This window comes from Benincasa hispida, chromosome 9 (genome assembly GCF_027475165.1).
Source record: "Benincasa hispida cultivar pf3 chromosome 9, pf3_genome.v1.1, whole genome shotgun sequence".
Taxonomy (NCBI): domain Eukaryota; kingdom Viridiplantae; phylum Streptophyta; class Magnoliopsida; order Cucurbitales; family Cucurbitaceae; genus Benincasa; species Benincasa hispida.
In genome coordinates this window covers 53,030,900-53,058,764 of record NC_143486.1, presented here as the reverse complement: position 1 = coordinate 53,058,764, position 27,865 = coordinate 53,030,900, and the positions used below count along the sequence as shown (strand labels likewise).

General features: G+C 34.8%; 1 protein-coding gene across 5 annotated transcripts; it reads right to left on the bottom strand.

Annotated features, from left to right (window-relative positions):
- On the bottom strand, nucleotides 1–27,865 carry LOC120085506 (cellulose synthase-like protein E1). Of its 5 annotated transcripts, XM_090318012.1 has the most exons (11): nucleotides 27,666–27,864; nucleotides 24,744–24,869; nucleotides 18,845–18,971; nucleotides 8,079–8,252; nucleotides 2,579–2,885; nucleotides 2,322–2,462; nucleotides 1,991–2,122; nucleotides 1,659–1,871; nucleotides 1,362–1,586; nucleotides 763–1,110; nucleotides 1–673 (listed from the first exon to the last, which is right to left on the bottom strand). In XM_090318012.1, exons 5-11 carry the CDS (start codon nucleotides 2,813–2,815, stop codon nucleotides 125–127), a joined length of 1,845 nt encoding a protein of 614 aa, XP_090174138.1. In that variant the 5' UTR covers nucleotides 2,816–2,885; nucleotides 8,079–8,252; nucleotides 18,845–18,971; nucleotides 24,744–24,869; nucleotides 27,666–27,864; the 3' UTR covers nucleotides 1–124. The 5 variants fall into 5 exon arrangements, with proteins under 5 accessions (XP_090174138.1, XP_090174139.1, XP_090174137.1 ...); XM_090318013.1 differs by lacking the exon at nucleotides 24,744–24,869 and having other exon boundaries at nucleotides 27,666–27,865; XM_090318011.1 differs by lacking the exon at nucleotides 27,666–27,864 and having other exon boundaries at nucleotides 24,744–27,635.

The following is a 27,865-nucleotide window of genomic DNA, read 5'->3' as shown; positions in this document are numbered from 1 at the left end:
TTAATTCCAAAACTTAACTTCAATCATCATTTCCATGTAATACAACTCAAGTAACCAAGATGACATCCATAGTAAACTTCAAGTTACAGAAATGAACTACATCTGAAAATACATGGCGCCACAATTAAAATAGTAATGAAAAGGAAATACAAATTACTAGGGCCAAGATAAAGGCTTTAATAGCCAGGGAGGTTGGCATTTTGCTCCTATCTGTAAGTCCTTGGTACAAAGGCCAATTGATCACAACCAAAATCCCACAAACAAGAACCTGCAAAGCCATTGTTTGCAAGACCATCACCAAACCACTGCCACCATTCAGTGCTTTCTTCATCATCTCAAGAAAGCAAAGCAAATTAACCAAAGCAATTGTTGCTATTATGGTAAACATTGGAGAGGAAGCTCCAAAATCCATCATCTCATTTTCATATCTTTGGGAGACTTCTTTATCAGTCACTTTAGCTGTGATTACAAAAGCTGCATCAGATAATCCAAGTGTCTTCAAGACAGTATCTATAAGAGCAAACAGATAGGAACTTATTCTCTTATATAGCCAAATCCTCTGTTCATTCCACCAACCCAGGATTGTTCCTCCAGCCACCAGAAACTCCACCAAACTAGCAACATACTTAGCAAATATCACATATGTGAAAGGTATCAGCCACAGGCTTGAAACCTGAGTACACAAAGTAGTTAAAGTCAGCAGTAGATCCATCGACAGTTTTCATTAATATGAAATGTAAAAGAGGTAGCAAAGTTGTGTACCTCTGGAAACAAGGGAATGCCTCTGAGGAGATAAAGTGAGGGGATGGTGGAGTAATATAATGTTGCCAATGAATTAACTGCCCACAGAGAATAGATGCAATATACCATTCGTAGGCCTAGGCTGATCTTTCCCCGACCGAACGACGCAGGACTGTACCTAGATAAAAGAATTTGGAGGTCACCTTCCGACCATCGCTTATGTTGAGCTAGTGTCTGAATTAATGAGGTTGGTGCAACACCTAGGAAGGCTTCCTTCTCTGGGTTACAATAAATTGATTTCCATCCTTGTCTTTGTATTGACAGCCCAGTCATACCATCTTCTACAATACATCCATATCTCAAACCCATCTGCAAGTTAAAAGTTGATAATTAGGCTCAAGAATGGAGTTTTTTCATCGCCCATTCACAGACCCCTTTATGATTAATGACTTGCCCCTGCAAAAGTATGAAAGGTAAGTTTCTGATTACATCAGAACGCACTACCGTATTTTATAACCTACCAGCCATATTTATCGTAACCCTAACGCGATGACCACCTTATTTTATAATCTACGAGAAAAAACTACTAAAAAATGTGAGAGATGAGCAAAGAGAGCAACCTCTTTTCCCCACTGAGTGTTCTTTTCATATGAACAACTTGCTAGATGCTTGGATTTTTCTTCTAGTTCATTTACATTGTCTTCAGAATTCCTAAAGTTTTTACTGTTCCAATCATTTTTGTATCCCTTGCTGTACTTTTTACCACATAGAACGTCTCTTCTATGAAAGCAGCCTGTTCCAAGATATCGAGGACCTCCAAAACCATCCATACCAGAGAACTCCACCTTCATAAAAGAGAACCATACAAATTACCTATAAATTTTATGAACTTTCTAGTATTGACCTTATCGACTTACCTTATTCATGACTCGTAAAGCACTTCCATAGATGTCGTTCTTCGTTACGTTGTGAAACTTTTGTGGAAACTGAACATATGCAATCTCATGGCCCTTCTCTTCATCCATTAAGAAGCAAAGTGCATCTCTTATGGAATCAGAGTTGTTGGAATACATATCACAGTCTACATTGAGTATGATTTGCCCATTGCTTATGTGTGATGAGACCCTAAGCTAAAAAATGGAAACACTAACACCAGGTTAGATACTTACATCAAATGTTCTACGCGTTCATTGGCATCGATTTAATTTCGAAAATGAGTGTATCTGAGCACATTCAAGTTGATAATTACCAAGGCATTCATGGCCCCAGCTTTGAAGTTATGGAAATATTGAGGTCTCTTCTCACGAGCCAAATACACCAAAGTTGGTAACACATATCCTTCAACATCTGTGGCTTTTGGATCTCTCCCATCTATTACTATCTGGAATGTTGGTAACAGAGAGAGTCAAATATTAGAAATACTTATCTCTAGAGAAGAATGGCAACATGCATTATGGAACGACATTATCAACGTACATAATCTAATTTTTTTTTGAGTTTTTATGAAGTCTTAAATCACCGATTGACCCAAAAGCTTAAACTTATCATCTAACATGTGGAGAAAAAGTCGTTGAGATTACCTGAATGATGGTATCATGGTCTCGACGAGATACATAGGACTTCCACTGTGAAAATCCTACATTACTTGATCGTACTTCTTCAGGAATCCGACCTCGTTTGACTGCGGCATTGATTCTACTCTCCAAGTCCTTGTATAATTTCTGCAAAGAAGAAAACATCAAAGTAAATGCAACCATATCCTTTCTAACATTGCAGCAAAGCTTGTTTTTCCTTGTTAGAAATGTGATCACAAAAATTCTATTAGATCATTAATAACCTGAATAAAGAGCACTTCTTTGCCTTGATGATTAGACTGTGAGGCAAAGTAAGTGGCAGGTGACCTTGGCTGGATGTTGAACTTCTTGCAAAATGGTAACCAGTGCTTTGCAAATTCAGAGGCCTCTATGAGAGCATAGTAGGTGAGCTCGGAGCCTGCGTCATCAGAGAGGTATACGCTGAGCTTCTCAGGCGGGTAGTCGTATGCCATGACTGATAATACAGTGCTCATGACCATAACTAATGGCTCCTTCTCCGGGTCTGCTGTGCATACAAATATGTCCACTCCGGGAAACTCTGCCTCATGCCTGTTCATCAATAAATACCCCAAACTTCACATATTCCTTAAACTAAACGTCCGTTTGGATTGACTATAGAAAAAAATGTTTTTCAAGGAAATTATTTTTATTTAAACTTTTTTTTTTATTATAAATTTAACAGTAATCAGCTTGATTTGTTTTGTATAAGAGACTAGCGTCTCCCTCTTCTTTACAACTTCTTCTGTCTTAAGAGACTTTATCCAATCAAAAGAAAAACTACATAGCAATTTCTCATATAACTTTTTCTATCTAACTCACAATCTAATCTTTTTACTTTTGTGCTCCTCCTTTTATGGTTCATATATTCAACTTATGTAAGTTTTCTAAGTGATTTTATTTCAAAATTTAAAGCTTATTTTAAAGTTTTCTCTTTATCCAACCACAATAAAAAAAAAAACCCACTTCAAAGACCACCAAAACTAAGAGACTAAGGTTGAGGGGAAAGAAAGTCTCTTCCACAACGATATCCATTTGAAACAATAAATAAATGCCAAAACTCGCATATGGATATGTTAATGACTAAGGGACTGTTTGGTTTAAGGTTTTAAAGATGTCCAGAAATTAAATATGTTGTGGGAATCAAAGATGATTGTGTTTGATTGTACATGAGAATGTTATCAAAACTTTATGGTAACAAATTAGCTTTGTATTTTATTTATAAAGTTAATAAGGACATCTCTATAAAATTTTGATAGATTAATTGATAAACAATAAATTTAATTCAAAGTTTTTAGCAAAATTAATTATTTAACTATTGAATAATGATATTAATTAAATTATTAATTACAATGTTTGTAAAATGAGTAATTTATAATTAAAGTTACTTGATTACATGATTTGATGAATTTATATAAATATAATGTATTAATTAATAAAACCATCAAAACCAGTTTAAAAGATAACATTTTGTGATTAAAAAATAATGAATTATAATTAATCAATGGTAAACTAATTATAATTATTAAAAAACAATCTTATAAAATATTAATTATAATGATAATTAATTAATTACATATATAATTTATTAGTGAATTAATAGTATTAAAACATCGGTTCTTTATGGTTTATTATATAATTAATTAATTAATTTAGGATTCTCGAGTAGTTAAATAGTATAATTTAAAATTCAATACCATTTTCTAAATTATAAATTTAATATTCATATATCAATTAGTTTTAATAATATAAAATAAAAAAATAAATTTATGTATCAAAGAGGGAGAGTAGACGTTAAGAAAATCCACACTTTTGGATGAGTATCATTCATGGGTATAAGGAATGCATATTCCCATGCCTAAAGCTTCTTTGTACCAAACAAGAAGATGTGTATCTCTTACCCATTCCCACTTTTATTCCCATCCCAATTCCCTTAATCCAAACGTCCCTTAAAAAGTTTGCGGTTTGAATTCTTCTACCTCTATCTTACTAAAAAAACAACAAATAAATAAAGTTAGAGAAATTGAGAGAGAGAATGTTCCACAACAATATCCCAATTCAAACATCATAGAAAATAAGGAGAGATAAACTATGTAATAGATCGTCCCATTAAAAACATAAATGGTTAAAATCACTTATGTCATTTTCAATTTCACTTTGAAACATAATTTTAATCATTCAAAATCAATTTTGATGATACATAAATTACATCTAGAAGTAGAAGATCAAATATTGAATTAATTTTGAATGATTAGATGTGTATTTTTCTTTAATAGTACGAGTATCATACCAACTGAGCTACGCTCATGTTGACATTAAAGGCATATTTTCAGAATAATTAGTATGATAAAAGTAATTTTAACTGTTTCAAAATTATTTGACTCCGAAACATGCACACCGACCTTTGTGAGAGGTTGTGTTTAAAGATGGACCTATGAATTGGATTCCAGCGAGGAGCCTGAGTGAGAACCCAATAAAATCCAAACCATATCTCAGCAGCAAACATACCAAGCCAAGCCCATCTTCTTCCTCCTTCATTCTCTGGTATAAACTTCACTCTATAGCTCCAAATTAAACAAATCCCCACAAAAATGGAGGCTGCAAATACTCTATAAGCAGCTCTTCCCTTTTCTTCTTTGGTCTCAAACAATGGCAAAGACCCTTCACTCCCCATCTCTCTTATCTTTCTCTCTAAGCACAACGCTAGCTTCTTCTACCAATGAACATGATATAGTATAGTATATATACAGCTTTATATGCAATAGGGTTTCTACACGTGTCGTGTCACTTTTTTTTTTTCTTCATTTGAAATTTAATCGTAGTAGTACGTTGATGCACACACCAAATGGACAAAAAGTACTACTTTTTATAATAGTAGGAAATTGGAAAGCGAGAGTTTAAATATATTTTAAAAAATCAAAGTCATGACTTTGATTTTTTTGTAATTACAGATGTGATAATCACATAAAAACCAAATAACAATCACATAGAAATCAGATACCAATCAAATTTTCAGCGGAAGTTTTTTGCCATGTTTGTAAAAAAAAGTAAAACCTAGAGATACGCGTTCAATTTTTAATTTTTTTTTTTTATTAAACTTGCAATTTCTCCCTAACTTTTTTTATAAATAAATAAAATATTTTTTTTCTTCATATTTTACCATATTATTTGTTCCTTTATTTAATTCATAAGTGTATTTAAGTACAAAAAATGATCATGAGTCTTTTTTTTTTTTTTGATAACTTGAATGTCTACGGGGGTTTTTGAATTAGTATTATTTTAGTGAAAAACTAAAATATTTTTGAGAAATTTTCATTGATGGAAAAAAATATCAAACTATTTACAGAAATGTCAAACACTGATAGACACTAGACTTCTATCAACCTTTATTAGCATCCGTTAAAGAAGATTAAATTTGCTATTTTATATATATAGTTTCTCTTATTTTTCTATTTTGAAAATTTCTAAATATTTTACCATTTAATTTTTCATCATTTTTCAATGATTATAATTGTATTTAAGAATATTAAACATGCTTAAGAACCGGTTTTAATTAATGTGGGTGTATGAAAGGTTTTTTTTTTTTTTTTTAAATTAAGTAATATTGTTTTAATAAAAAAAATTATCATATATTATCTTTAACGTTATGCAATAAAACTTATAAATAAAGATGGACTTAATGTTTTTTTTAATAGTTTAAAGATGCAAAGTATAACTTAAAAATAGATTTAATATTCTTAAGAAAAAATATTCACGTAACAAATACCATAAATATTATAATTGGGTGCATGAAGAAGAAAAAAAAAGCAATAATGAACTTTTAATTAAAAAGCATTTATACAAATAGGATGAAATGACTCATAAACAAAACACAAGTTTGAATTATTTTTGTTCCAATTAAGATTTTTTTAAAAAATTCTTTCATAATATAACTATATTAATTTATTTTAAAAATAAAATAAATTAATATTTTTAAATTAATATATATTATGTTGTATAGGACAGTAACAAATAAAAATAATATAATTGTATTAATTTTTTTTAAAAATAAATTAACAAAACAAATATGTTATATGAATTGAAATTAAGTTAAGTTGATTAGTAATGAATAGTCATAAAGGAAGTTTTGAAACAAATACATTTTCAAGTAAAAATCGTACAAAAAAAAAAAAAAGAGTTATTCAATATTCCTACAAAATAAACCTAATTATAAAAGATGTCAGATATCTGTAATTCTGATTATCTATAATTTTGGACATCTATAATTCTAATTATCTATATTCACAAAAATCAAACTGTCCCCGAGGTGGTTAAAACATTGATGAGGGCGCGTGTGGATTTTAGTACAAGAATTAGAAAAAAATTTAGAGGGTAGTTTAGGTATTATATGAAAAGAAAAGGATAATGTTGTCCAAAAAACGTTTTTTCCAACCTTTGTATTTTTATATCAACTAGTTTTTAACACGTGTCGTGATAATTTCAATTTATTTGATCATCACACCATAAATGTGAGAGTAAATTTATTACTTTATATTTAATAATTAGTTTTTTTTTTTTATAAAAATTAATGAAATTATTCTAAGCCTATATGCTCTTTAAAAGAATAATAACAAAGCTAATAGGAGAATGTTGTGAAATTGAAGAGTACAATGGAGCACAACGAGAATACGAATATGAAAAAAATATAATATAATAATAAATAAATAAAATATCTAAAATTATGAAAATTGGATAATTAAGTGGAATTTTGAAGTGGATTTCTCAACCATGTGTATTATTTCAAGATACACAAAAATGTTGTTATTTATAGGCAAGGTGGTAAATAGGATGTGGTACACTTTGGAAACTATGCATAAGTGGTTGAATGGGATTATATGTGATAATGGAAAAATGATATTTGATATTGGATACTAAGCATGAGCATCTAACACCTATTTATAATATTTATCCTTAGATGTCAATTATAAATATATGAAATAATCTCAGTGAAAGAAAAAAAAACACATATTTCATATGATCCAATAATCCTAAAAGAATAAAATATATTCGCTCTCCTCGTGAAAACATCACTTGAGATCTCTTAATCGTCGCATTCCGATGTTGTATACCAATTTTTCAAAGGTTATTGTAGGTACTGCCTTTGTAAATAAGTCGGTCAAGTTAAACTTTGAATAAATTTGTTGTACTAGTTTTTTACCATGTGTGATGTACTTATTGTATTTTTTTTTTATTTAGTTTAATTTTATAATAATACAAATGTAATTATATTCTTGATAAAATAAGGTAACGATATAAATTATAAATTTTATTTTTGATATTATACAGATGTATTTATTTTTAAAAATTAATATAGTAAAATACGTAAAAAATATATATAAAAAATTACTGTACCTGTTGTTAATGTTAGTATTATCGTAAGAGAAAACCGATAAAAAGTATGTTTTTAATTAAATTAACATGTAAAAGATCAACTAAAATTTAAGCACGAACAAACATTTGATATTTGGAAAGAAAAATAATATTATGGATAATTATATTAAATGGAAAAACGGTTAGAAATATTTTCAAATACAGTGAATGTTTGAAGGAACTCTTATACAAGAGTACCTATGAGCGGAAGTTGATCTTTCCAATTCATTGTGACAGAATTTCCACACATACATTCACACATACAGTTATGTATTAACAACGCTAAATAACTGGCATGCTTAAAGGATAAATACACAAGAGACCGAGAGAACATACCAGTTGAAGACTTTCTTCACAGCAAATCTCGCTTTCGCTGGAACGGCAAGCTATCGTTCAACAACACCCAATCGTCTACCACGAACAATCTCCACACGAACAAATGAAGAAAAGGGACGACAACACCACTTGGAACCCTCAATATTCTCGGAGTAAGAATCCAACGAGTGGGCTCTGTGCGGATTTGGTAGAGGGGAGGAGGAAAAGAGATCGTATACAACGATCAAGTAAGTGGGAGAAAGACTCGTCTATCGTATAGACAAAATGCTTGATCTTTTAGGTGAAGTATACGATCGTGTAGGAAAAGCTAAGCAATAGTCTATATGATCGTTTAGTAAAGCTCGGGCGCTAAACGATCATTTAGTAAGAGATAAGCGATCATTTAGTAAGTAACACGTGCGCGGGTGTAAGCGATCATTCAGTAAACAACACTATCGTATATGCTCTGATTTACTAAGCGGTGACTCCCTAGAATCGCAACACACGGTGAGTTATTTAAGCGTCTCAAAACGATTCTTCATCTTACTTATCAGTTACGAAAACAGAAGAGACGCTGGCCAATTATCCCATAACTGTTCAATTAATAAATAATAAATACAATCACATTATATTTATAATCTATGGTTTAATATCATATATTAACCATGGTATTTTTCCTCCACTAGATATAAATCATATTTATATCCAATTTCCTCCAAATGTATCTCATACATAAAATCAATTATATATAATTAACTAGTTCAATTATATCATATATAATCGAACTCTCTCTTGTCAATTTGACATTTTAAATTGACCCAAAAACTGATTCTCAACTTGTATCCAAGTTACCAAGGGGACCTTATGGACCTATGACTCGAAGCTCCAACGGTACGTGAATAACTGACTAAACTCTTTAGCCATGATATCTACCATCCGTTAACTGCCAGGCATTCCACTAAAGACCGACAGCTGAACTCTTCTTACTACAGATATATTTCTATGTCCATCAGATATAATCAATCATCAATACGATGACCCTAAACAGATGCTCGTAAGTACAGCTGGACCAATTTACCATTTTCCCCCTATAGTTACATTTCCTACTATGTGGGTATAGTCAGTAGTTCCCAACTCATTCAGGATTGAGGTCATGTTACCTATGGTCATCCTAGTGAAGTGAAGTCTCTGTCATGAACGACGTTATATAACGAGATGTTAACACTTCGTGGTCAGGTCTTATACAAAATATTTGTATAGGACGCCCCCACTTGCATGTCCCCTATAGAAATGATCAGGATCAGACGATCTTTGACAAGTCACAACACTTGGAACTATTCCACAAAGCGGGCCACATCCATAGTGTTACAAGGATAAGGTTTCCCTCCTATATCCATATACTACACATCTTGGTTATCACTTAAGACATGATCCACTTGTATGTCACCACATACATGCTTAAGTTACATAAAGATAACCAGGGATTTTAGTTTATTGGTTTGTGGTAAAGCAGATAGAACATTCGGATGAGCAAAATCAAGAAGTGAAGTAAATATCATATATTATACATCACAAGCGTTCGTACAAACTGTTTACAAACTACAGGACACGAGACTTTAGGGCATCCTAACAATCTCCCACTTGTCCTAAAGCGAAGTGGGGTGTACAAAAAAAGTACAAAACAATAAACTAGGGCATAAAAGCCCAGTATAAGAAAATCTCTCACTTGCCCTAGTTCAGCCGCAAGCAGTCCCATAAACCCATGCTTTGAAAGTGACCCTCTAAAACTGTAGCCGTGAGAGCCTTCGTAAACGGGTTAGCAACATTGTGCTTCAAAGCGATCTTCATGACGATCACGTCCCCTCGAAGCACTATGTCGCAGATCAGGTGATACTTCCGCTCTATTTGTTTTCCATGCCTGTGACTTCTAGGCTCCTTGGAGTTTGCCACAGCTCCACTATTGTCACAATAGAGGGTGATTGGCCTAAAAATATCTAGAACAACTTCCAGTTCTGTCAAGAACTTCCTGAGCCAGATGGCCTTCTTAGCAGCTTCACAAGTCGCTACGTACTCCGCCTCCATAGTGGAGTCAACGATGCACCCCTGCTTAGTGCTTTGCCACACTACAACTCCTCCGTTAAGAGTAAAGACTGACCCTGAAGTGGACTTGCGAGAGTCCTTGTCAGTCTGAAAGTCAGAATTTGTGTATCCAGTAAGGATCAAATCCCCAGATCCATACATGAGCATGTAATCCCTCGTTCTCCGAAGATACTCGAGGATATTCTTCACTGCAGTCTAATGACCCTAGCCTGGGTTAGACTGATACCTACTAACTATACCCACAGCATAGCAAATGTCTAGCCTAGTGCAGAGCATCGCATACATCAAACTGCCAACGACAAACGCATATGAGGCCCGTCTCATTTCCTCAACCTTTTGAGGCGTCTTAGGACACATGTCCTTAGACAAAGTGACTTCTTGCCTAAACAGCAGTAGGCCCTTTTTGGAGTCCTGCATCGAGTACTTGAGCAACACTTTGTTAATGTATGATGCCTGAGAAAGTGTTAGAACTTTGTTGTTACGATCCCGAAAGATTTGTATACCCAGAACAAACTAAGCCTCTCCCAAATCTTTCATTTGGAATTGGGTCGCTAGCCAGCTTTTAATTGCAGTTAGTAGACCTACATCATCCCCAATGAGTAGTATATCGTCTACATACAACACTAAGAAAACTACTGAAGCGTTGATAATCTTCTTGTAAACACAAGGTTCATCAATGTTCTGGTCAAAGCCATATGATTTGATCACAGTATCAAACCGTATGTTCCAAGATCTAGATGCTTATTTCAGCCCATAAATGGACCGATTCAGTTTGCAAACATTTTGCTCTTGACCTTGGGCTATGTATCCCTCGGGTTGGACCATGTTAATGGTCTCCTCAAGATTGTCATTCAGAAAGGCCGTCTTGACGTCCATTTGCCAAATCTCATAATTATAATAAGTTGCAATGGACAGAAGGATGTGGATCGACTTTAACATGGCAACAAGCGAGAAAGTCTCCTCATAGTCGACTCCCTTTGCCACAAGTCGAGCCTTGAAGGTTTGTACCTACCCATCAGTACCTCATTTGCACTTGTAGATCCATTTACAACTTATAGGTCTTTCCCCATCAGGCTGATTTACAAGATCCTATAATGAGTTGAAGTACATCAACTTCATCTCGAGATCTATAGCTTTGACCCATTTATTCTGGTCTATGCCCTCCATTGCCTTCTGATAAGACAACGGATCCTCAACGTCCATTTGCTACCATAGCAAGGATTTTCATGAAACCCAGATAGAGAATGGGTGGGTTCACAACCCTCCCACGGCGTCGAGGTTCCCTCAACTCTTGAGGTAAAACCGACCTACTAGATGAACTATCATAAACAAATCTTGCTGATGAAGCAGGTCTTTCAACAACTCTTGTTGAAGTTTCAGTAGTTTCAATGGAAAGCTCACGTAATACGACTTTACTACGTAGATTGTGCTCCCTAATATGATCCTTCTCTAGGAAAGTAGCATTCGTGGAAACAAACACCTATTTTCTGATGGACCATAAAAATTACCCCCTGTGTACCTTTGGGGTAACCTACAAAGAGGGATAACCTCGACCGTGGTTCCAACTTCTTGAGATTTGCCTCAAGCACATGTGCAGGGTAACCCCAAATGCATAAGTGACGTAAACTAGCTTTAAGCCTGTTCCACAACTTCAGAGGTGTTCTTGCAACAATCTTGGAAGGAACACAGTTGAGTATGTATACCACAGTCTCCACTGCGAAACCCCAAAACGAGTCCGATAAGGAAGTGCAACTCATCATCGAATGAACCATGTCCAACAAGGTTTTATTTCTCTTTTCTGCTACACATTCTGCTGAGGTGTACCCGACACTGAGAGTTGGGAAACGATTCTATGTTCTATCAAATAGTCTTGGAATGACGAGTCCAAAAAATCTCCACCTCGATCCGATCGAAGTGTTTCAATCCGTCTATCCAATGCGTTTTCAACTTCAGCCTTGAACTCTTTGAGCTTTTCAAAGCATTTAGACTTCCGTTGTATTAGATAAACATACTCATACCTAGAGTAATCATTAGTAAAACTGATAAAATACTCATAGCCACCTCGGGCTCGCACATTCATAGGACCACAAAGGCGGATGTACTAACTCAAGAGGCTCTTTGCTCGATAACCTTTTCCAGTAAAAGGTCTTTTAGTCATCTTACCCTCAAGGCAAGATTCACACATCGGTAAAGAATTTTCTTCTAACTCACTTAGAAGTCCATTCTTCACCAATCTCTCAATCCTATTGAGATTGATGTGCCCTAATCGAAGGTGCCAAAGTTGGACATTTTCTTTTGGATAAATTCTTTGACGTTTAAATTGAGTTATGACAGATTTAAACAACTCTGTGTTATGGAGGGAACTTAAGGCTAACAGTCTCACCGCATACAAGTTACTTTCCAGATAAGCTATACAAATATGAACACCATCTTTATGAATAAACACTTTATCCACATTAAAAGAAAGCGTATATTTACATTGCAACAGACACTTTTAAGGTTCCTTTTAAGTTCAGGAACAAAATATACATCTTTCAAAACTAGAAACCTATTCTATAAAGATTACTGGATGCCTCCGACTACCACAACTGAGACAACATGTCTGGTGCCTACTCGCATCGTCATCTCACTAACCTCTAGCTGTCGCCAGGATCTAATCCCCTGAAAAGAAGAACAAACATGATTAGTGGCACCCGAATTAATTATCCAGGTAGAATCATCATTCTCCACTGAACATATTTCTAGTACAAGTAAATCATATTTACCTTTATTTGCCTTGGCAGCCTTCCTTTCCTTCAGCCAGCGAGGACAGTTCCTCTTTTAGTTTCCATCCTAGTTGCAGTAGAAACATTTTCCTTTTTCAATCGGTAGCGGACGCCTTCTTGGAGTGACAGGTGGCGGGTTAACAGGCGCTTTCCTTTTCCCCTTACTACTCTTCTTCTTCTTTCCCTTTGCAGAGTTAGAAGTAGAAGGTGCAGAGTTAGAAGTAGAAGGTACAGACTTCGTTCCTAAGGTCGAACCTCGATGGAACGTCCTTGAGGATGAAGCAACATTTGCCTCAGCCTTTTTCCTCTCCTTAATTTTCAGTAAAGATTGGTATGTCTGCAACTCGTTGAGGAGAGATGTAAGGGTGTATTTCACTTTGTTAAGAATCACATTGCCAACAAAGTGCAGAAAGCTCTCCGACAAAGAATGCAGGATTATGCTAACCTATCTGCCCTCATCGATAGTAGACCCATTCAACTCGACCACATTGAAGTGGACCATCATGTTAAGCACATATTCACGAATAGAGGTGCCTTCCTCCATTTTAGAGTTGAATATGTATTTAAGAGCCTCATGCTTTAGCTGTTCAGACGGTTGTCCAAACATCCCCCGCAGGGACTCTGTGATCTCACACACTGAGACCATGGGCTCATGCTTCTTGGCCAACACGTCATTAAGACTTGCCAAGATATAGGCTCGGGCCTTCTCATTTGCCCGTGTCCATCGCTCGTATGCCTCCTGAACATTTTGAGCGGCATTGGGAGCTAGAATAGGAGGACAAACCTCTGTAAGGGCAAACATGAGATCCTCGATGATTAGAATAGTCGTGATCATATGTTTTCATGTTGAAAAATTATCCCCAGTAAGTTTCTCGGTGCTAAGCAAAGTCAAAGTGGCTGTAGCCATTTTAAGAACTTGTTGCTGAAAAACGAACAAACTTTTATAAGCTTTTGCTAAACCACATTTTAACCAATTAATTTTAGCAAAAAAATTTCCAAGTACCCTAAGTGTTTTAAGACTTCTATTTTGCAATGATGCACCAGTGAGGCAAGACAAACGTCACTGGTGGGGTGATCAAATACCCTTCACTAGGATGAGACATTCTCAACCATTAGGCAGAACTAACTATTGGAACTGAACCTAACAACCACCATTTATTTGGTCCAGAACTGTTAACCTTTAACAGCTCCATGTAAGTGTGTGACCCCTCACTTTTGGTGCCAGAGTCCCGCCTAATGAGCCCACCGTACGGAAGAAGCAGATTAGGACAAGAGACTAAGTAACCTTATCCTCTTATAAGAGATCAAATAAAGAAACGAGCAAAATTGCCATCCATAGGGGGACACTCCCAGAGTGCCTCGAGGTGATGCATAGAAACTTTATTCAATCTAATGAGGGAGATCGTGGGATATGCTGTCGCACTTCCCGCTCCCACTTACTACGAACACTCTCCCCAACCACCTTGATATTGACCTACCCAAACACCATCCTTTAGGGGGACACTCCCAGGGTGGCACGAGGCCGAGGGTAGATCTCACGGTGTGAACTATATGGGAAAAACGTGAAAGGTTTAAATGAAGCATCAGATGCCCCTAGTACCTCCCACTGAATGTTCTACCTAGGGGTTCATTAACCTAGAGAATCCGACTACTGATTTTAGTCTAAGTCATCTTTATAAGTCCGCTCATAAATAACTTTTATCTATGAAATAAACAAGTTCAATTAGTCACATTTAAACACTTCAATGGACTGTCCTTAACTTGCATGCATGCATCAAATCTATCTAATTCACCTTTCCAGGTAGGTTCCCAGGTAGGGGTGTTACGTTTTCGTCAACTTAAATTCCCCAGCCTAGACAGAACCTGCCTTAGCCAAAAGGTCCCTTATAGATAGATTTGCTACACTTTAACCTTTTCCAGGTAGGTTCCCAGGTAGGGGTGTTACGTTTTCGTCAACTTAAATTCCCCAGCCTAGACAGAACCTGCCTTAGCCAAAAGGTCCCTTATAGATAGATTTGCTACACTTTAACCTTTTATTAGTCAATTTAATCCTATTAAATTGATTAAAAGATTAAAGCCTAAGGGTTGTTAATCATATTAAAACCGTGATCTTAGGTCTATGTCGTCCAAATTTTAAACATTTTAAAACCATGAATTAAACCTAAATGAGCATGCATGTCTTTCTTATTGCTTTTAGTTCAAATTTCTCTTTAACCATTAAAAAGAAACAACTAAAACACATTGCACATAACAAGGCATTTATAACACTTATAAAGTAACCTTGTGTCATGCTTCATGCAATGTCCGGTCATTACTATACATAACTTTTATATACATGTAATAACCAAGCAAACATGCTTTCCATACACCCTTATACTATAACAATTATAATATAAAGATGATGCATATCAATGCTTTTTATGCATGCATAAATATAACTCTTATATTATATGATGCATGAGCATGCTCTTATGTAATTTAAATCACGCTTCTCTCAATTATAACATTTATAATAAAGAGATGATGCATGACCAATGCATAACCTAAGTGGGATTTTCTATATGTACATACCATATGACATATAAAATAAACATACATCTCATATATTAAACCAAAGATTAATGGACTGGGATGATCCTACACAAAACTGGAATGAAAAAAATTCTATCTATTACATTTTTCCATCGAGCAAACCGATTCACAGGCGAACCGGGTCTTGAACTGCTGGGCAAAGCTCCATCGTTTAGTAAACTCCTCCAGGTAAACGATCGCTTAGCACACACTAGACGACAACGCGAAAAGCTAAACGATTACTTAGAGGACAATGAGGCTGTGAAGCCTTATTGTCTAGACGATTGCTTAACACGCGAAGAGATAAACGATTTACCGTGCGATTACTCCGCGATCGTATAGTCAGTTACTAAGTGATGAAGCTTGCTGAACTATACGATCGTCTAGTGCGCGTGTGCGTTAAACAACACCCGAGCATCCGATACTCAACGATCACCTACCTCATCGTCTACACGACTCGACCAATGCTTGGTCGTCTTCTTCCTCGAAGAACAGCAACCCTTGCTTCGAACTTCTTCATGAACGACTCAAAATGCAAACTAACTTTAAAATTACAGATTCGATAGCAATTAATTATGCCCAAAAACGCAGGGGCCTTTACAATTAACTGAAAATGTAAAAGAATTATAAACCGTGGTATTATCCCAGAAAACTCCATTAATCCACACATCCACAAAGGATTTAACTATTAAATAGAGAGTAGATATACTGCACCTACAGAGAATGTATATGCAATTCTTTGCATTAATGAAATTGGAATATCAGAAAACTGGCTCTGATACTAATTGAAGGAACATTTATACAAGAGTACCTATGAGCGGAAGCGAATCTTTCCAATTTCATTGTGACAGAATTTCCACACAGACATTCTATCATATAAATATGCATTGAAAACACTAATTACTGGCATGATTTAAAAGATAAAACCAAAAGACCGAGAGAACATACCAATTGAAGACTTTCTTCATAAGAACTCGGTCTCACCGTGAACTAAATCTTCACGCTTCTATTCGTCCAACAAGCAATCCCCTAGCACCATTACGATCGTCTATACGAATAGCAATGCACGAATAAAAGGCAATGGGGATGACACCATCACTCGAATCCCTCAGTATTCTCGAAGTGAGAATTCAAAGGGTGGACTTTGATGGAATTGGTAGAGGGGAGGAAGAAAAGCAATTGTGTACTACGAACAAGCAAGTGGGAGAAAAGGGAGACCATTGTATAGTTGGGTGCTTGGTTATTTAGGTCGGGGTACACGATCGTGTAGTAATTGCTAAACGATCGTCTATCAAAAGGTAAGCAATCGTTTAGATACGCTCGGCGCGATAAGAGATCGTTTAATGAAGGTAAACGATCGTTTAAGAAATCGGGGGCGATCGTTTAGTAAACGCGAGTGTGTGATCGTTTAGTAGGCGGACACTATCGTATAGGCTCTAACCACTAAGCGATATAATACTTTCACACCTTGAGCGAATTAGCATGTCCCTTGCAAAATGAAAACAATTTTTATTTTATTCTTCAGTTACTAGAACTGAATTCAACTTCCCACAATCGCACGAATTCGGAGAAAACTTCAGCCAATTATCTCATAACCACCTAATTAATAAAATAATGAATATAATCATATTATATTCTTAACCTATAGTTTGATATCATATATCAACTATAGTGTTTTCTCCTCTACTTGATATAAATCATATTTATATCTAATTTCCTCTAAAATAATATATCTCATACATTTAGTCAATCATATCATATATAATTAACAAGTCCAATTATATCATATATAATCGAAATCTCTCTTGTCAGTTTGAACATTTCAAACTGACCCAAAAACTGATTCTCAACTTGTATTGAAGCTACTAAGAGGACCTTATAGACCTATGGCTCAAAGCTCCAACAGTACGTGAATAGTTGACTAAACTCTTTTGCCACGAGATAGACCATCCGTTAACTGCTAGGAATTCCACTAAGCGACAACTGAACTCTTCTTACCACAGATATATTTCTGTGTCCATTGGATATAACCAATCATAAGTACGATGACCCTTCACAAATGCTTGTAAGTACATATGGGCAATTTATCGTTTTGTCCTTGTAGTTACATCTCACTCCTTAAGTACCACTGATCCCTCTAATGGACAATACAATGTAGTCCAACTATGTGTGAACACCTCTCGGGCCATGAGAAGGTATGTGGTGCTACATCGTTCAAGACCTGAAATCAGTCCTTAAGGGAGCTATTTATCTACTTACACCTGCTTCGGGGAAGGAGTGAATTCCATCTTGTGTAGTTGAGTTCCCAGCTCCCAAATCAGACAAATCCCTAAAGTGGTAGGTTTGAGTCAGTAGCCTGGCCACTTGCACTCATGCAAATCAAAGGACCGCCCTCAATGGCAGGAGTTTCCAACTTACTCAGGATTGAGGTCATGTTATCTATGGTCATCCTAGTGAAGTGAAGTCTCTGTCATGAACGACGTTATATAACGATATGTTAATAATTTGTGGTCAGATCTTATACAAACTCTTTGTATAGGACGCCCCCGTTTGCATGTCCCCTACATGAATGATCAAGATTAGACCATCTGTGACAAGTCACAATACTCGTAACTATTCCACAAAGCGGACCGAATCTGTAGCGTTACCAGGATAAGGTTTCCCTCCTATATCCATATACTACAAACCATTTTGGTTATTACTTAAGCCACGATCCACTTGTATGTCACTACATACATGCTTAAGTTACATAAAGATAACCAGGGATTTTAGTTTATTGGTTTGTGGAAAAGCAAATAAAACATTCAGATGAGCAAAATCAAGAAGTGAAGTAAATATCATATATTATACATCACAAGTGTTCGTACAAACTGTTTACAAACTACAGAATACGAGACTTTAGGGCATCAACCCCAACAACAACAACCAACATTTATTTTTTATCATAAGTCAAGGAACATTAGTTTGAAGTAGAAGATAAATAAATATTCATTTTCTATCAATTTTCAATGAAAATTCATTTGAAGTAAAACATATATCTATTAATTTATTGATATTATAAGAACATCAGATGTAAATCAATAATAATTTGAAATAAAATATAAGGGTATCATTTTATTAATATTTTAAGTTGTCTCATATATAAAGTACTAGTGATTAATTGATGTAAGACAAAAGTATATCATTTTATGAATATTCAAGTGTATCAACAATATAACTCAACATTGACTTTATGTTGGGATGGTACCAGTATGCAACAAAAGCGACGATGATCGATAAGCACTCTAATTGATTAATTTTGGCAGAAACGAAAACATGCTTAAACAAAATTTAATGGGTTTCAAGACATACCTTTGAAGAATCGTTGAAATCTTGATTTTTCAGCCACTAATTCCTCCAAATCTTTGTGTAGACCATCACAAGATCTTATCTACTATTCTTTTGGTGCTCTAAATTGAGTTGTGGGATTCAAAATAAGCTGAAATCAAAGGGAATTTGGAGAATACTCACTACAAAAACCCAAATGAAGAACACCTTCTTTTACCCGAATTTTCAGAAAAATTCAATCGGTTGCAATCACTTCAACTTCACTCCAATATCTTCAATACATTGCAGACTATCATGCAAAGAGATTTGCTGCATGGGATGCAGCTCATACTTGGAGTAATTGAAGGTTGAAGATAATGGGTTCTTTGTGAACTAATTGAAGTTGAAGTTGAAAAATCCATTTTTCTTTTTTGTGTAATTCTATTTCCAAAATCCAATTTTATTTTAAAATCATAATTGATTTCTAAAATCAAAGTTTATTAATTTAAATAAATTAATTTTCTAATAAAATTAATAAATAATTATTTAAATAATTTAAATAATTCTAATTAATTTAGTATCCAATATTAAATTAATTTTACACAAATTCATCTTCATATATTTAAATCATATTTAAATATGTATTCTCCAATTCCGTTTGATTCTAATTTGAACGTTTCAAATTAACTTATCACACTACTCTAGAGCTAATTCATTTTCGAGCTAGCAGGAGTACCTCGTGGACCTACAGATCATGGGCTCTAACGATCCGAGATTAATCGGCTAAACTCACTAGATCGATCTAACTCCCATTCGTTAACTAATGGGTCATTCCACTAAAGCCCATAGTTGAACTCCCTTCACTGTAGATATATTATGTCCACTCGATATATCCATGATTAGTAAGTCAACCCTTCACAGGTTGTTCGTAGTAACGACTGAGTCGAATCTCTGTTTTACCCTCGAAATTACCTCTTGTTCCTTAAGTCTCAACTGATCCCCTACTGAATAATTGTTTTGTGATCCAATCAACAAAACCGAGTCCCTCTCGGGCCAATGAGAGGGCAGGGTCCCTTCAAGACCCAGAATCAGTGCTTAAGGGAACAACCTCTTTACTATCCGTAAAGTGGGTAGGAGTGAATTCCGTCTTGCACCTTGTGTCCCTAGCTATCTATCCAGTCTTACCCCTGAAATGGGAGGTTTATTGAGCCGGCACTGTTGAGCCAACCTTCACCTATGCAAATCTAAGGATAATTCCAAATAAACAGGAGTTCATAGTTAGCTCAGGATTAAGGTCAAGTTACCTAGGTCATCGCATTGAAATAGTCAGTCTTAAACAATAAACAACGTTATAAAGTAAGAGTGACTGATTTCGTGGTCCGATCTTGTACAAACCCTTTTGCACAATGACACCCCCACTCCTCATGTCCCAACATGAATGAATTAGGATCACTTTGTTTGTAGCACTTTACAACTCCTTGTAACAACTACAGAGCAGACCTCATCCAATAGTGTTACCAGAATAAGGTACCCAACCTTATTCATATACTATAGATCATTTTGACTATTTACTTGAACCTGATCTACCTTTATGTCTCCACATAAAGTTCAAGTACTCATCCAATAGTCAAGGGACTTTCATGTTTATTGGATTTCTGTTTAAGCAAAATATCTATTCAATAACACCTTATTGAATTTTTCAGAATAAGTTTCATTGTTTACAAACCACGAATTTTAGGACATAAAACCCAACAAACTCCCACTTGGACTAAAACTCCATTGGTAACTTATATATCCGATATATAAGGCTGAGTTTTTGAGTTTTATAGAGAAATACAATAAACTAGGGCATCCCATACCCATCTTTTACCATTCGGTATCCCATACCCGATATTTTTTCGACTTGCCCTAGGTTATTAATCTGGTATTCCTAGTCCTACTAGATAATTCTAAAACACTTTAGTCGAGAGAATCATTGTAAACATTTTAGTATATAATAGGCTTTTGAATAAACTATATTGGAATGCATCCCATTCTCAATAATGGCTAGGAAGCACAGTTTCCTCCCACTACAATGAAGTACTCTCAACTCTTTGAATAAGATGCATCTGACCTGTCTCAACAACTCTTTGTTAACAGTCAGATATAGAAATCTTTAAACTTTCTATACTTTGATCTAGCCATTTAAATATATGAATATTTAGAAATGGCTTTTAGCAGTTTGATTCTTAACAGAAGTTGCTTGAATAAACATAATTTTTGAAAATGAACATTTCATTTATCACAAAAGTATATACAATTTGTTCTTTACAAGCTTTACAAATCTGTAAAAATAAGTAGCAACTTCTCCCATTGGATGAGCTGAGCAAATGGTCCCAGGGACTAGTTAGCTTGATTGCCTTTCTTAGCTCTCTACTCGGCAAGGTACTGAGGACAGTTTCTCCTCTAGTGCCCTTCTTTGTTGCAGTGGAAACATTTCCCTTTATCTGTAGCGTTATCCTTTCTTTTCTTTCTAGCAGGCTTCTTCTTCCCTTTCATTTTGCCTTTCTTCACAGAAATACTCTTACTCTTTGAAGAGGAGGCAACATCAGACTGGAGGACATTCCTCTCTTCTCGTCAGTAGTAACATTAACTTTTGACTCTAGACCCTTTGTTCTCAACATTGTCTGGTAAGCCTGTAGCTCATTAAGTAGAGTATCAAGTTGTATTCAATTTTATTCATCAATGCATCCGAACAGAATTACAGAAAACTCTTCGGAAGAGATTCCAAAATAAAACCAACTTGACTTCTCTAGTCCATGACAACACTGTTTACTTCTGCCACATTAAAGTGGACCATCATGTCCAGGACATGTTCACGAACATTGGTTTGCTCTTTCATGCGACTATTGTAAACGTACTTGATGGCATCATGCCTCAGGGTGAAGGATGATTGTTCAAACATCCCTCGTAGAGATTCCATAATCTCTTTAGCAGTACCCATATCCTCATGTTTCTTTGCCATAACATCAGATAAGCTGGCGAGGATATAAGCACGGGCTTTATCATTTGCCCTGACTCATCTATCATACACATCCCGAACATTTTGGTTTGTGTTAGAGCTAGAAATGGGAAGACAATCCTCAGTTAAGATAAACCGCAAATCGTCTATCACAAGTATCATGTTCAAATTTGATTTCTAAGTTACATAATTATCCTCGATGAGTTTATCCGATGCCAACACTTGTAATATTGAACTCGTCATTCTGAAATTATAAACAAATTCTATAAGTAAATTGCTTTTAAATCCAATCACATTTTAGCAATTTTAATAATGTACCCAAAATTATTCTTTTGCAACGATACTACAACAAGACATTCTTGTCTAAATACTATCTCCAGAATAACTCATATTCCGATAGTCATTTAGGTACCGCTTTTGGTTAGAAATTATTAACACTTACTAATTCTGTAAGTGTAGACCCGCCATTTTCAGATCTTATAGAACAATATGAGTATGCCTCCAAAATAGAAGACAATACCCAAGACGGAACTATAAGACTTTATTCATTTTACTGAAGCCTGGGTTGTTCCGAATCCTATATTACAACCCTCCGTGGAGATAGTCGTCGTTAAACGACTAGCAAATGGCCGCTTAAAGCTAACCAGCAGGCACAACATAGGAATCTCACAGTTCAGACTAATGGAGAAGACCGTAGGATATGTTGACACATTTCCTTTACCCACTTACTATGAACTACTTCCTTCATTTACCTTGATATTGACACATACATCTGCTTTCTGTATGGAGGTCACTCCCAGGGTGACACGAAGCGTCATATGAATCTTAGGTGCAAACTATGTGGAGACGTGGCAGTTGAAATCGTAAACTTGATTTCTGTTCGAACAACTTCCCTTTATTCACCAAAATCTAAATTTAAGGTAAAAAATACTTTCCATATGGAGGTCACTCCAAGGGTGACACGAAGTACCGCTTAAATCCAAATTGTGAACTCTTAGAGACGTAAGAGCTAAGAATAACATATCATATATGTTATTAATCTCCCATTGAAGTTTTCTAATAACTCTATCATATAGAAGTTATTGATTACCACTAAAGTGTTCTAATTTTTAGGTAAAATTATACTTAGGTTCTTTTTCGGTTTATAAAAAAACAACACTAAGTCTATGTGGTTTATCCAAGTATAACACTTATAAGTGGACTTAAACCTACGATGTCTAGGTGATAAACCCTTTTATTATCTCAGATCGATCATGAATACTCATAAAACCAGTTACCAACGCTCAAATAATTCGGCCATAATCCCTAGGTAGGAGGTGTTCTGTAGACTGTCAACTTAAATACTCCTAACCTTCGACAGGATTATATACCGGTTGAGTTTGTAACTCTAGTTTTACAAGTTTTAACGACCTATTTTAACTATTAAAACAAGTGGTTAACCTATGTGAGAATGCAACTGTTCTATGTTATGGATTTTAAATATCTAACCCAATTTTATAACAGCTTATAAAATTTTAGACATGCTATACATCCATAACATACATGCATTCAATATTTAATATAACCATTATATTAAATACAAGAAACCCTAACACACATACTATATATTATAACAAATTATAACATACTTTTAATGCATGTTGCATGCTTCCTATGGTGGGATTTTAAATCTAAATGGCATACTGTATGCACATACAAGATTTATTTAATTATAACATACATCCAATGTATAAATAATTAAACACAAGCTGATATGGTATTAGTTTTAGCAAAAACAAGCGAACAAAAGCCTAACTATTATAAAAACAGCTTCAACATCGCTCGAGCTGCTCCAAACTACTTGAACCGGACCCGAACCGTCTGAATTGGATTAGCAGAGTCTGAATCGGACCAGCCAAAAACCATTTGAAGTTGAATTGGACCAGACCTTAAGAGAACCGGGCGAACCGACTGCTCTCACTCTCGCTTAATATCTTGCTAAGACTGATCGTTTAGCATTAACGACCATTGTCATGCGTTGGCCTGATCGTTTAGTAGCTATCGCATAGTTCCTGATCAAACTACACAATCGTGTAGTGTTTGCCTTCTATTGCATAGTGTCATTGTCTAGTGCCGAAGGACGCTACACGATCGCTTAGTGTCTAACACTATCACGCAGCTTCATCGTTTAGCATGGACATTTACTACACGACCGCTTAGCACCATCATCTAACGCTTGGTCTTGATCATTTAGCGCGTGCATAAGGTAAGCGACTGCTTAGTGTTATCGTATAGCTCTCGACGCATCGCCCAACTTCTACGCATAGGTAAACGATCACGTAGTGCTATCGCTTAGCAACTCAACGCATCGCTTAGCTGTCGATCAAAGCTAAACGATCGTTTAGTGCTATCTCTTAGCTCCCACGCGAAGCTACACAATCGTGTAGTGCCATCGTATAGCAATATAAGACATCGCTTAGCTCCCGCAAGAACACGATCGTCTAGTGCAAAACACCTAAACGATCAACGCCCGAAGCTACACGATAGTTTAGCTTTTCTTCACATCATCTAATGCATGAAGCTAAACGACGATATGAACAGAGGCTGATTTTTTGGAATTTGTAACTCGGCCTCTTTGCTTGTTTCTTCGAATTATAGCTTAATTTCAACTCTAATGACTTCAAATAAATTACAGACTCTTGGGAAGACATATAAGCTCATCAAACAAGAGCCAATTAAAAATTTAAACGAGAAATTAAAGGCCAAAACTCAGAAAACCATATCAATACAATAGTTTCATATTTTTCATATAAAAAACACCCACCAAACCAAAACTAAACCGAATTGAATGCTTATATGATGACACGCAGTGGAAGCGACGAAGATTGATAAGCACTCTAATTGATTAATTTTGGCAGAAACAAAAATATGCTCAAACAGAATTTAATGGGTTTCAAGAGATACCTTTGAAGAACCGTTGAAATTTTGATTTCTAGCTACTAATTCCTCCAAATCTTTGAGCAGACCACCACAAGATATTTCCTACTATTCTCTTGGTGCTCTAGATTGAGTTGTGGGACTCAAAATAAGCTGGAATCAAAGGGAATTTGGAGAATTCTCACTGCAACAACCTAAATGAAGAACACCTTCTACCCGAATTTTTAGAAAAATTCAATCGGTTGCAATCACTTCAACTTCACTCCAATCTCTTCAATATATTGCAGACTATCATGCAAAAAAATTTACTGCATGAGATGCAGCTCATGCTTGGAGTTATTGAAGGTTGAAGATAATGGGTTCTTTGTGAGCTAGTTGAAGATGAAGTTGAAAAATCCATTTTTCCTTTTTGTGTAATTCTATTTCCAAAATCCAATTTTTATTTTAAAATCATAATTGATTTCTAAAATCAAAATTTATTAATATTAAAAATTAATTTTCTAATAAAATTAATAAATAATTATTTAAATAATTTAAATAATTCTAATTAATTTAATATCTAATATTAAATTAATTTTACACAAATTCATCTTCATATATTTAAATCATATTTAAATATATATTCTCCAATTTCGATTGATTCTGATTTGAACGTTTCAAATTAACTTATCATGCTACTCTAGAGCTAATCCATTTTCGAGCCAGTAGGGGTACCTCGTGGACCTACAGATCATAGGCTCCAACGATCCGAGATTAATCAGCTAAACTCATTAGACCGATCTAACCCCCATTCATTAACTAATGGGTCACTCCACTAAAGCCTATAATTGAACTCCCCTCACTGTAGATATATTATGTCCACTCGATATATCCATGATTAGTAAGTCAACTCTTCACAGGTTATTCGTAGTATGGCTGAGTCGAATATCTGTTTTACCCCCGAAATTACCTCTTGTTCCTTAAGTCTCCACTGATCCCCTAATGAACAATTGTTTTGTGACCCAATCAACAAAACCGAGTCCCTCTCGGGCTAAAGAGAGGGCAGTGTCCCTTGTTTAAGACCCAGAATCAGCACTTAAGGGAACAACCTCTCTACTATCCGTAAAGTGGGTAGGAGTGAAATCCGACTTGCACCCTATATCCCCAGCTATCTATCCAGTCTTACCCCTGAAATGGGAGGTTTATTGAGCCAGCACTGTTGAGCCAACCCTCACCTATGCAAATCTAAGGATAATTCCAAATAAACAGGATTCATAGTTAGCTCAGGATTAAGGTCAAGTTACCTAGGTCATCGCATTGAAATAGTCAGTCTTAAACAATAAACAACGTTATAAAGTAAGAGTGACTGATTTCGTGGTCCGATCTTGTACAAACCCTTTTACACAAGGACACCCCCACTTCTCATGTCCCAACATGAACGAATTAGAATCACTATATTTGTAGCACTTTACAATTCCTTGTAACAACTACAGAGCAGGCTGCATCCAATAGTGTTACGAGATTAAGGTACCCAATCTTATTAATATACTATAGATCATTTTGACTATTTACTTGAACCTGATCCACCTTTATGTCTCCACATAAAGTTCAAGTACTCATCCAATAGTCAAGGGACTTTCATGTTTATTGGATTACTATTTAAGCAAAAAATCTATTCAATAACACCTCATTAAATTTTCAGAATAAGTTCCATTGTTTACAAATCACGAGTTTTAGGACATAAAACCCAACAAACTCCCACTTGGACTAAAACACCAGTGGTAACTTATATATCCAACATATAAGACCGAGTTTCTGAGTTTTATAGAGAAATACAATAAACTAGGGTATCCCATATCCATCTTTTACCATTCGGTATCCCATACCCGATATTTCTTCCATTTGCCCTAGGTTATGAATCTGGTATTCCTAGTGAAAATATTTACTCAAAATGCAATTTCAAGTATAACACATTCGTGTATTGAAAGTATGTCCATACTCATTTAAAATTCATTTGAAATATAATATTGGTATATCGATAGTACATATTATTACTCATTCAAAATACAACTTCAAGCATATTATTAATGTATCAATAATATATCATTAAGACGATTACCTAACTAGCTAGTATCATAGTATCATTGATAATCTTTGAATAAGGTATATCGATAGGCTCATATATATTCTCCATTAACAAAGTATATTAAACATACTTCGGAAAAGGTGTGTGTTTTCCTTTTCCGTGAGTGTCTTGGATGTTATTTTTAAGGGTTGAAGGATGTTATAGACATTTAAAAAACTTTTGTTTGGGCTTGGACCAATTTTTTTGCTATATTTGCAAAGAAGAAAAAAACATAAACACACCTCCAAAATTTTCATTTTTTTTTTTGTTGAATCTGCAAACGCCCTTAAAATATATTAATTTAAACGCATATATATAAGCATTCAATTTCAATTACCAAAATATTGTTTTCAAGCTCTCTAGATAAATTTTTTTCATGTCATCCAGCCATTGAATGAAATTAACAGTGATCAAAGTTAGGATTGAAAGAAAAGCTAAAGATGAACATTGAATCGACCAATCTAGAAAAAAAAAAAAAATAAAAAATAAAGAAAGAACAATTAATAAAGAAGACAAATAAATTAAGAAGAAGAGAGAGTAAAAAAATTGTTTAATTATTAATAAAGAAAATAAAAAGAAAAGAAAACATTTTCTTATTGTGAAAGAAGAAAAAAAAAGTTCTATATTTGTGAAGTTCCATTATCAAGTGTGATTATAATACACTCATATAATTTTAGGATTAATTTAGAGCTAAAAAGTAATTTAGTCTTTGTATTATATTATAAAATAAGAAAATTCTAATAATGCAAAACAATTAGAATATTAATTATAAAACATAATACTTTGTTTCCATTATAATATGACTATAATACATTTAATTTATTAAGGGGGATTTATATATATACCTGTACTAGAGATTCTTCTCTTGAAGCATCTTCTTCTCTCCATGGAATAATTTTCCTTCTCGAGGTGTTTCATTTTTTCATATAAAAAAATGTCATGCAATAGCTAAAATATTAGTGTGCTTCGCCATTAGCAATGCAACACTCAAAACTAGAAACATTTAGAAGAATGAGCTAATGAAGAAATTAAATGGAACAAAAGT

What these genes read in the sequence shown, in the direction of transcription:
- LOC120085506 (XM_039041511.2), bottom strand. Translation starts at nt 5,007, where the DNA reads ATGGGGAGTGAAGGGTCTTTGCCATTGTTTGAGACCAAAGAAGAAAAG. An exon ending in ACACTCAGTGGGGAAAAGAG is followed by an intron (nt 1,111 to 1,361) that starts GTTGCTCTCTTT and finishes TTTAACTTGCAG; the next exon opens with ATGGGTTTGAGATATGGATG. An exon ending in GCATTCCCTTGTTTCCAGAG is followed by an intron (nt 674 to 762) that starts GTACACAACTTT and finishes TTGTGTACTCAG; the next exon opens with GTTTCAAGCCTGTGGCTGAT.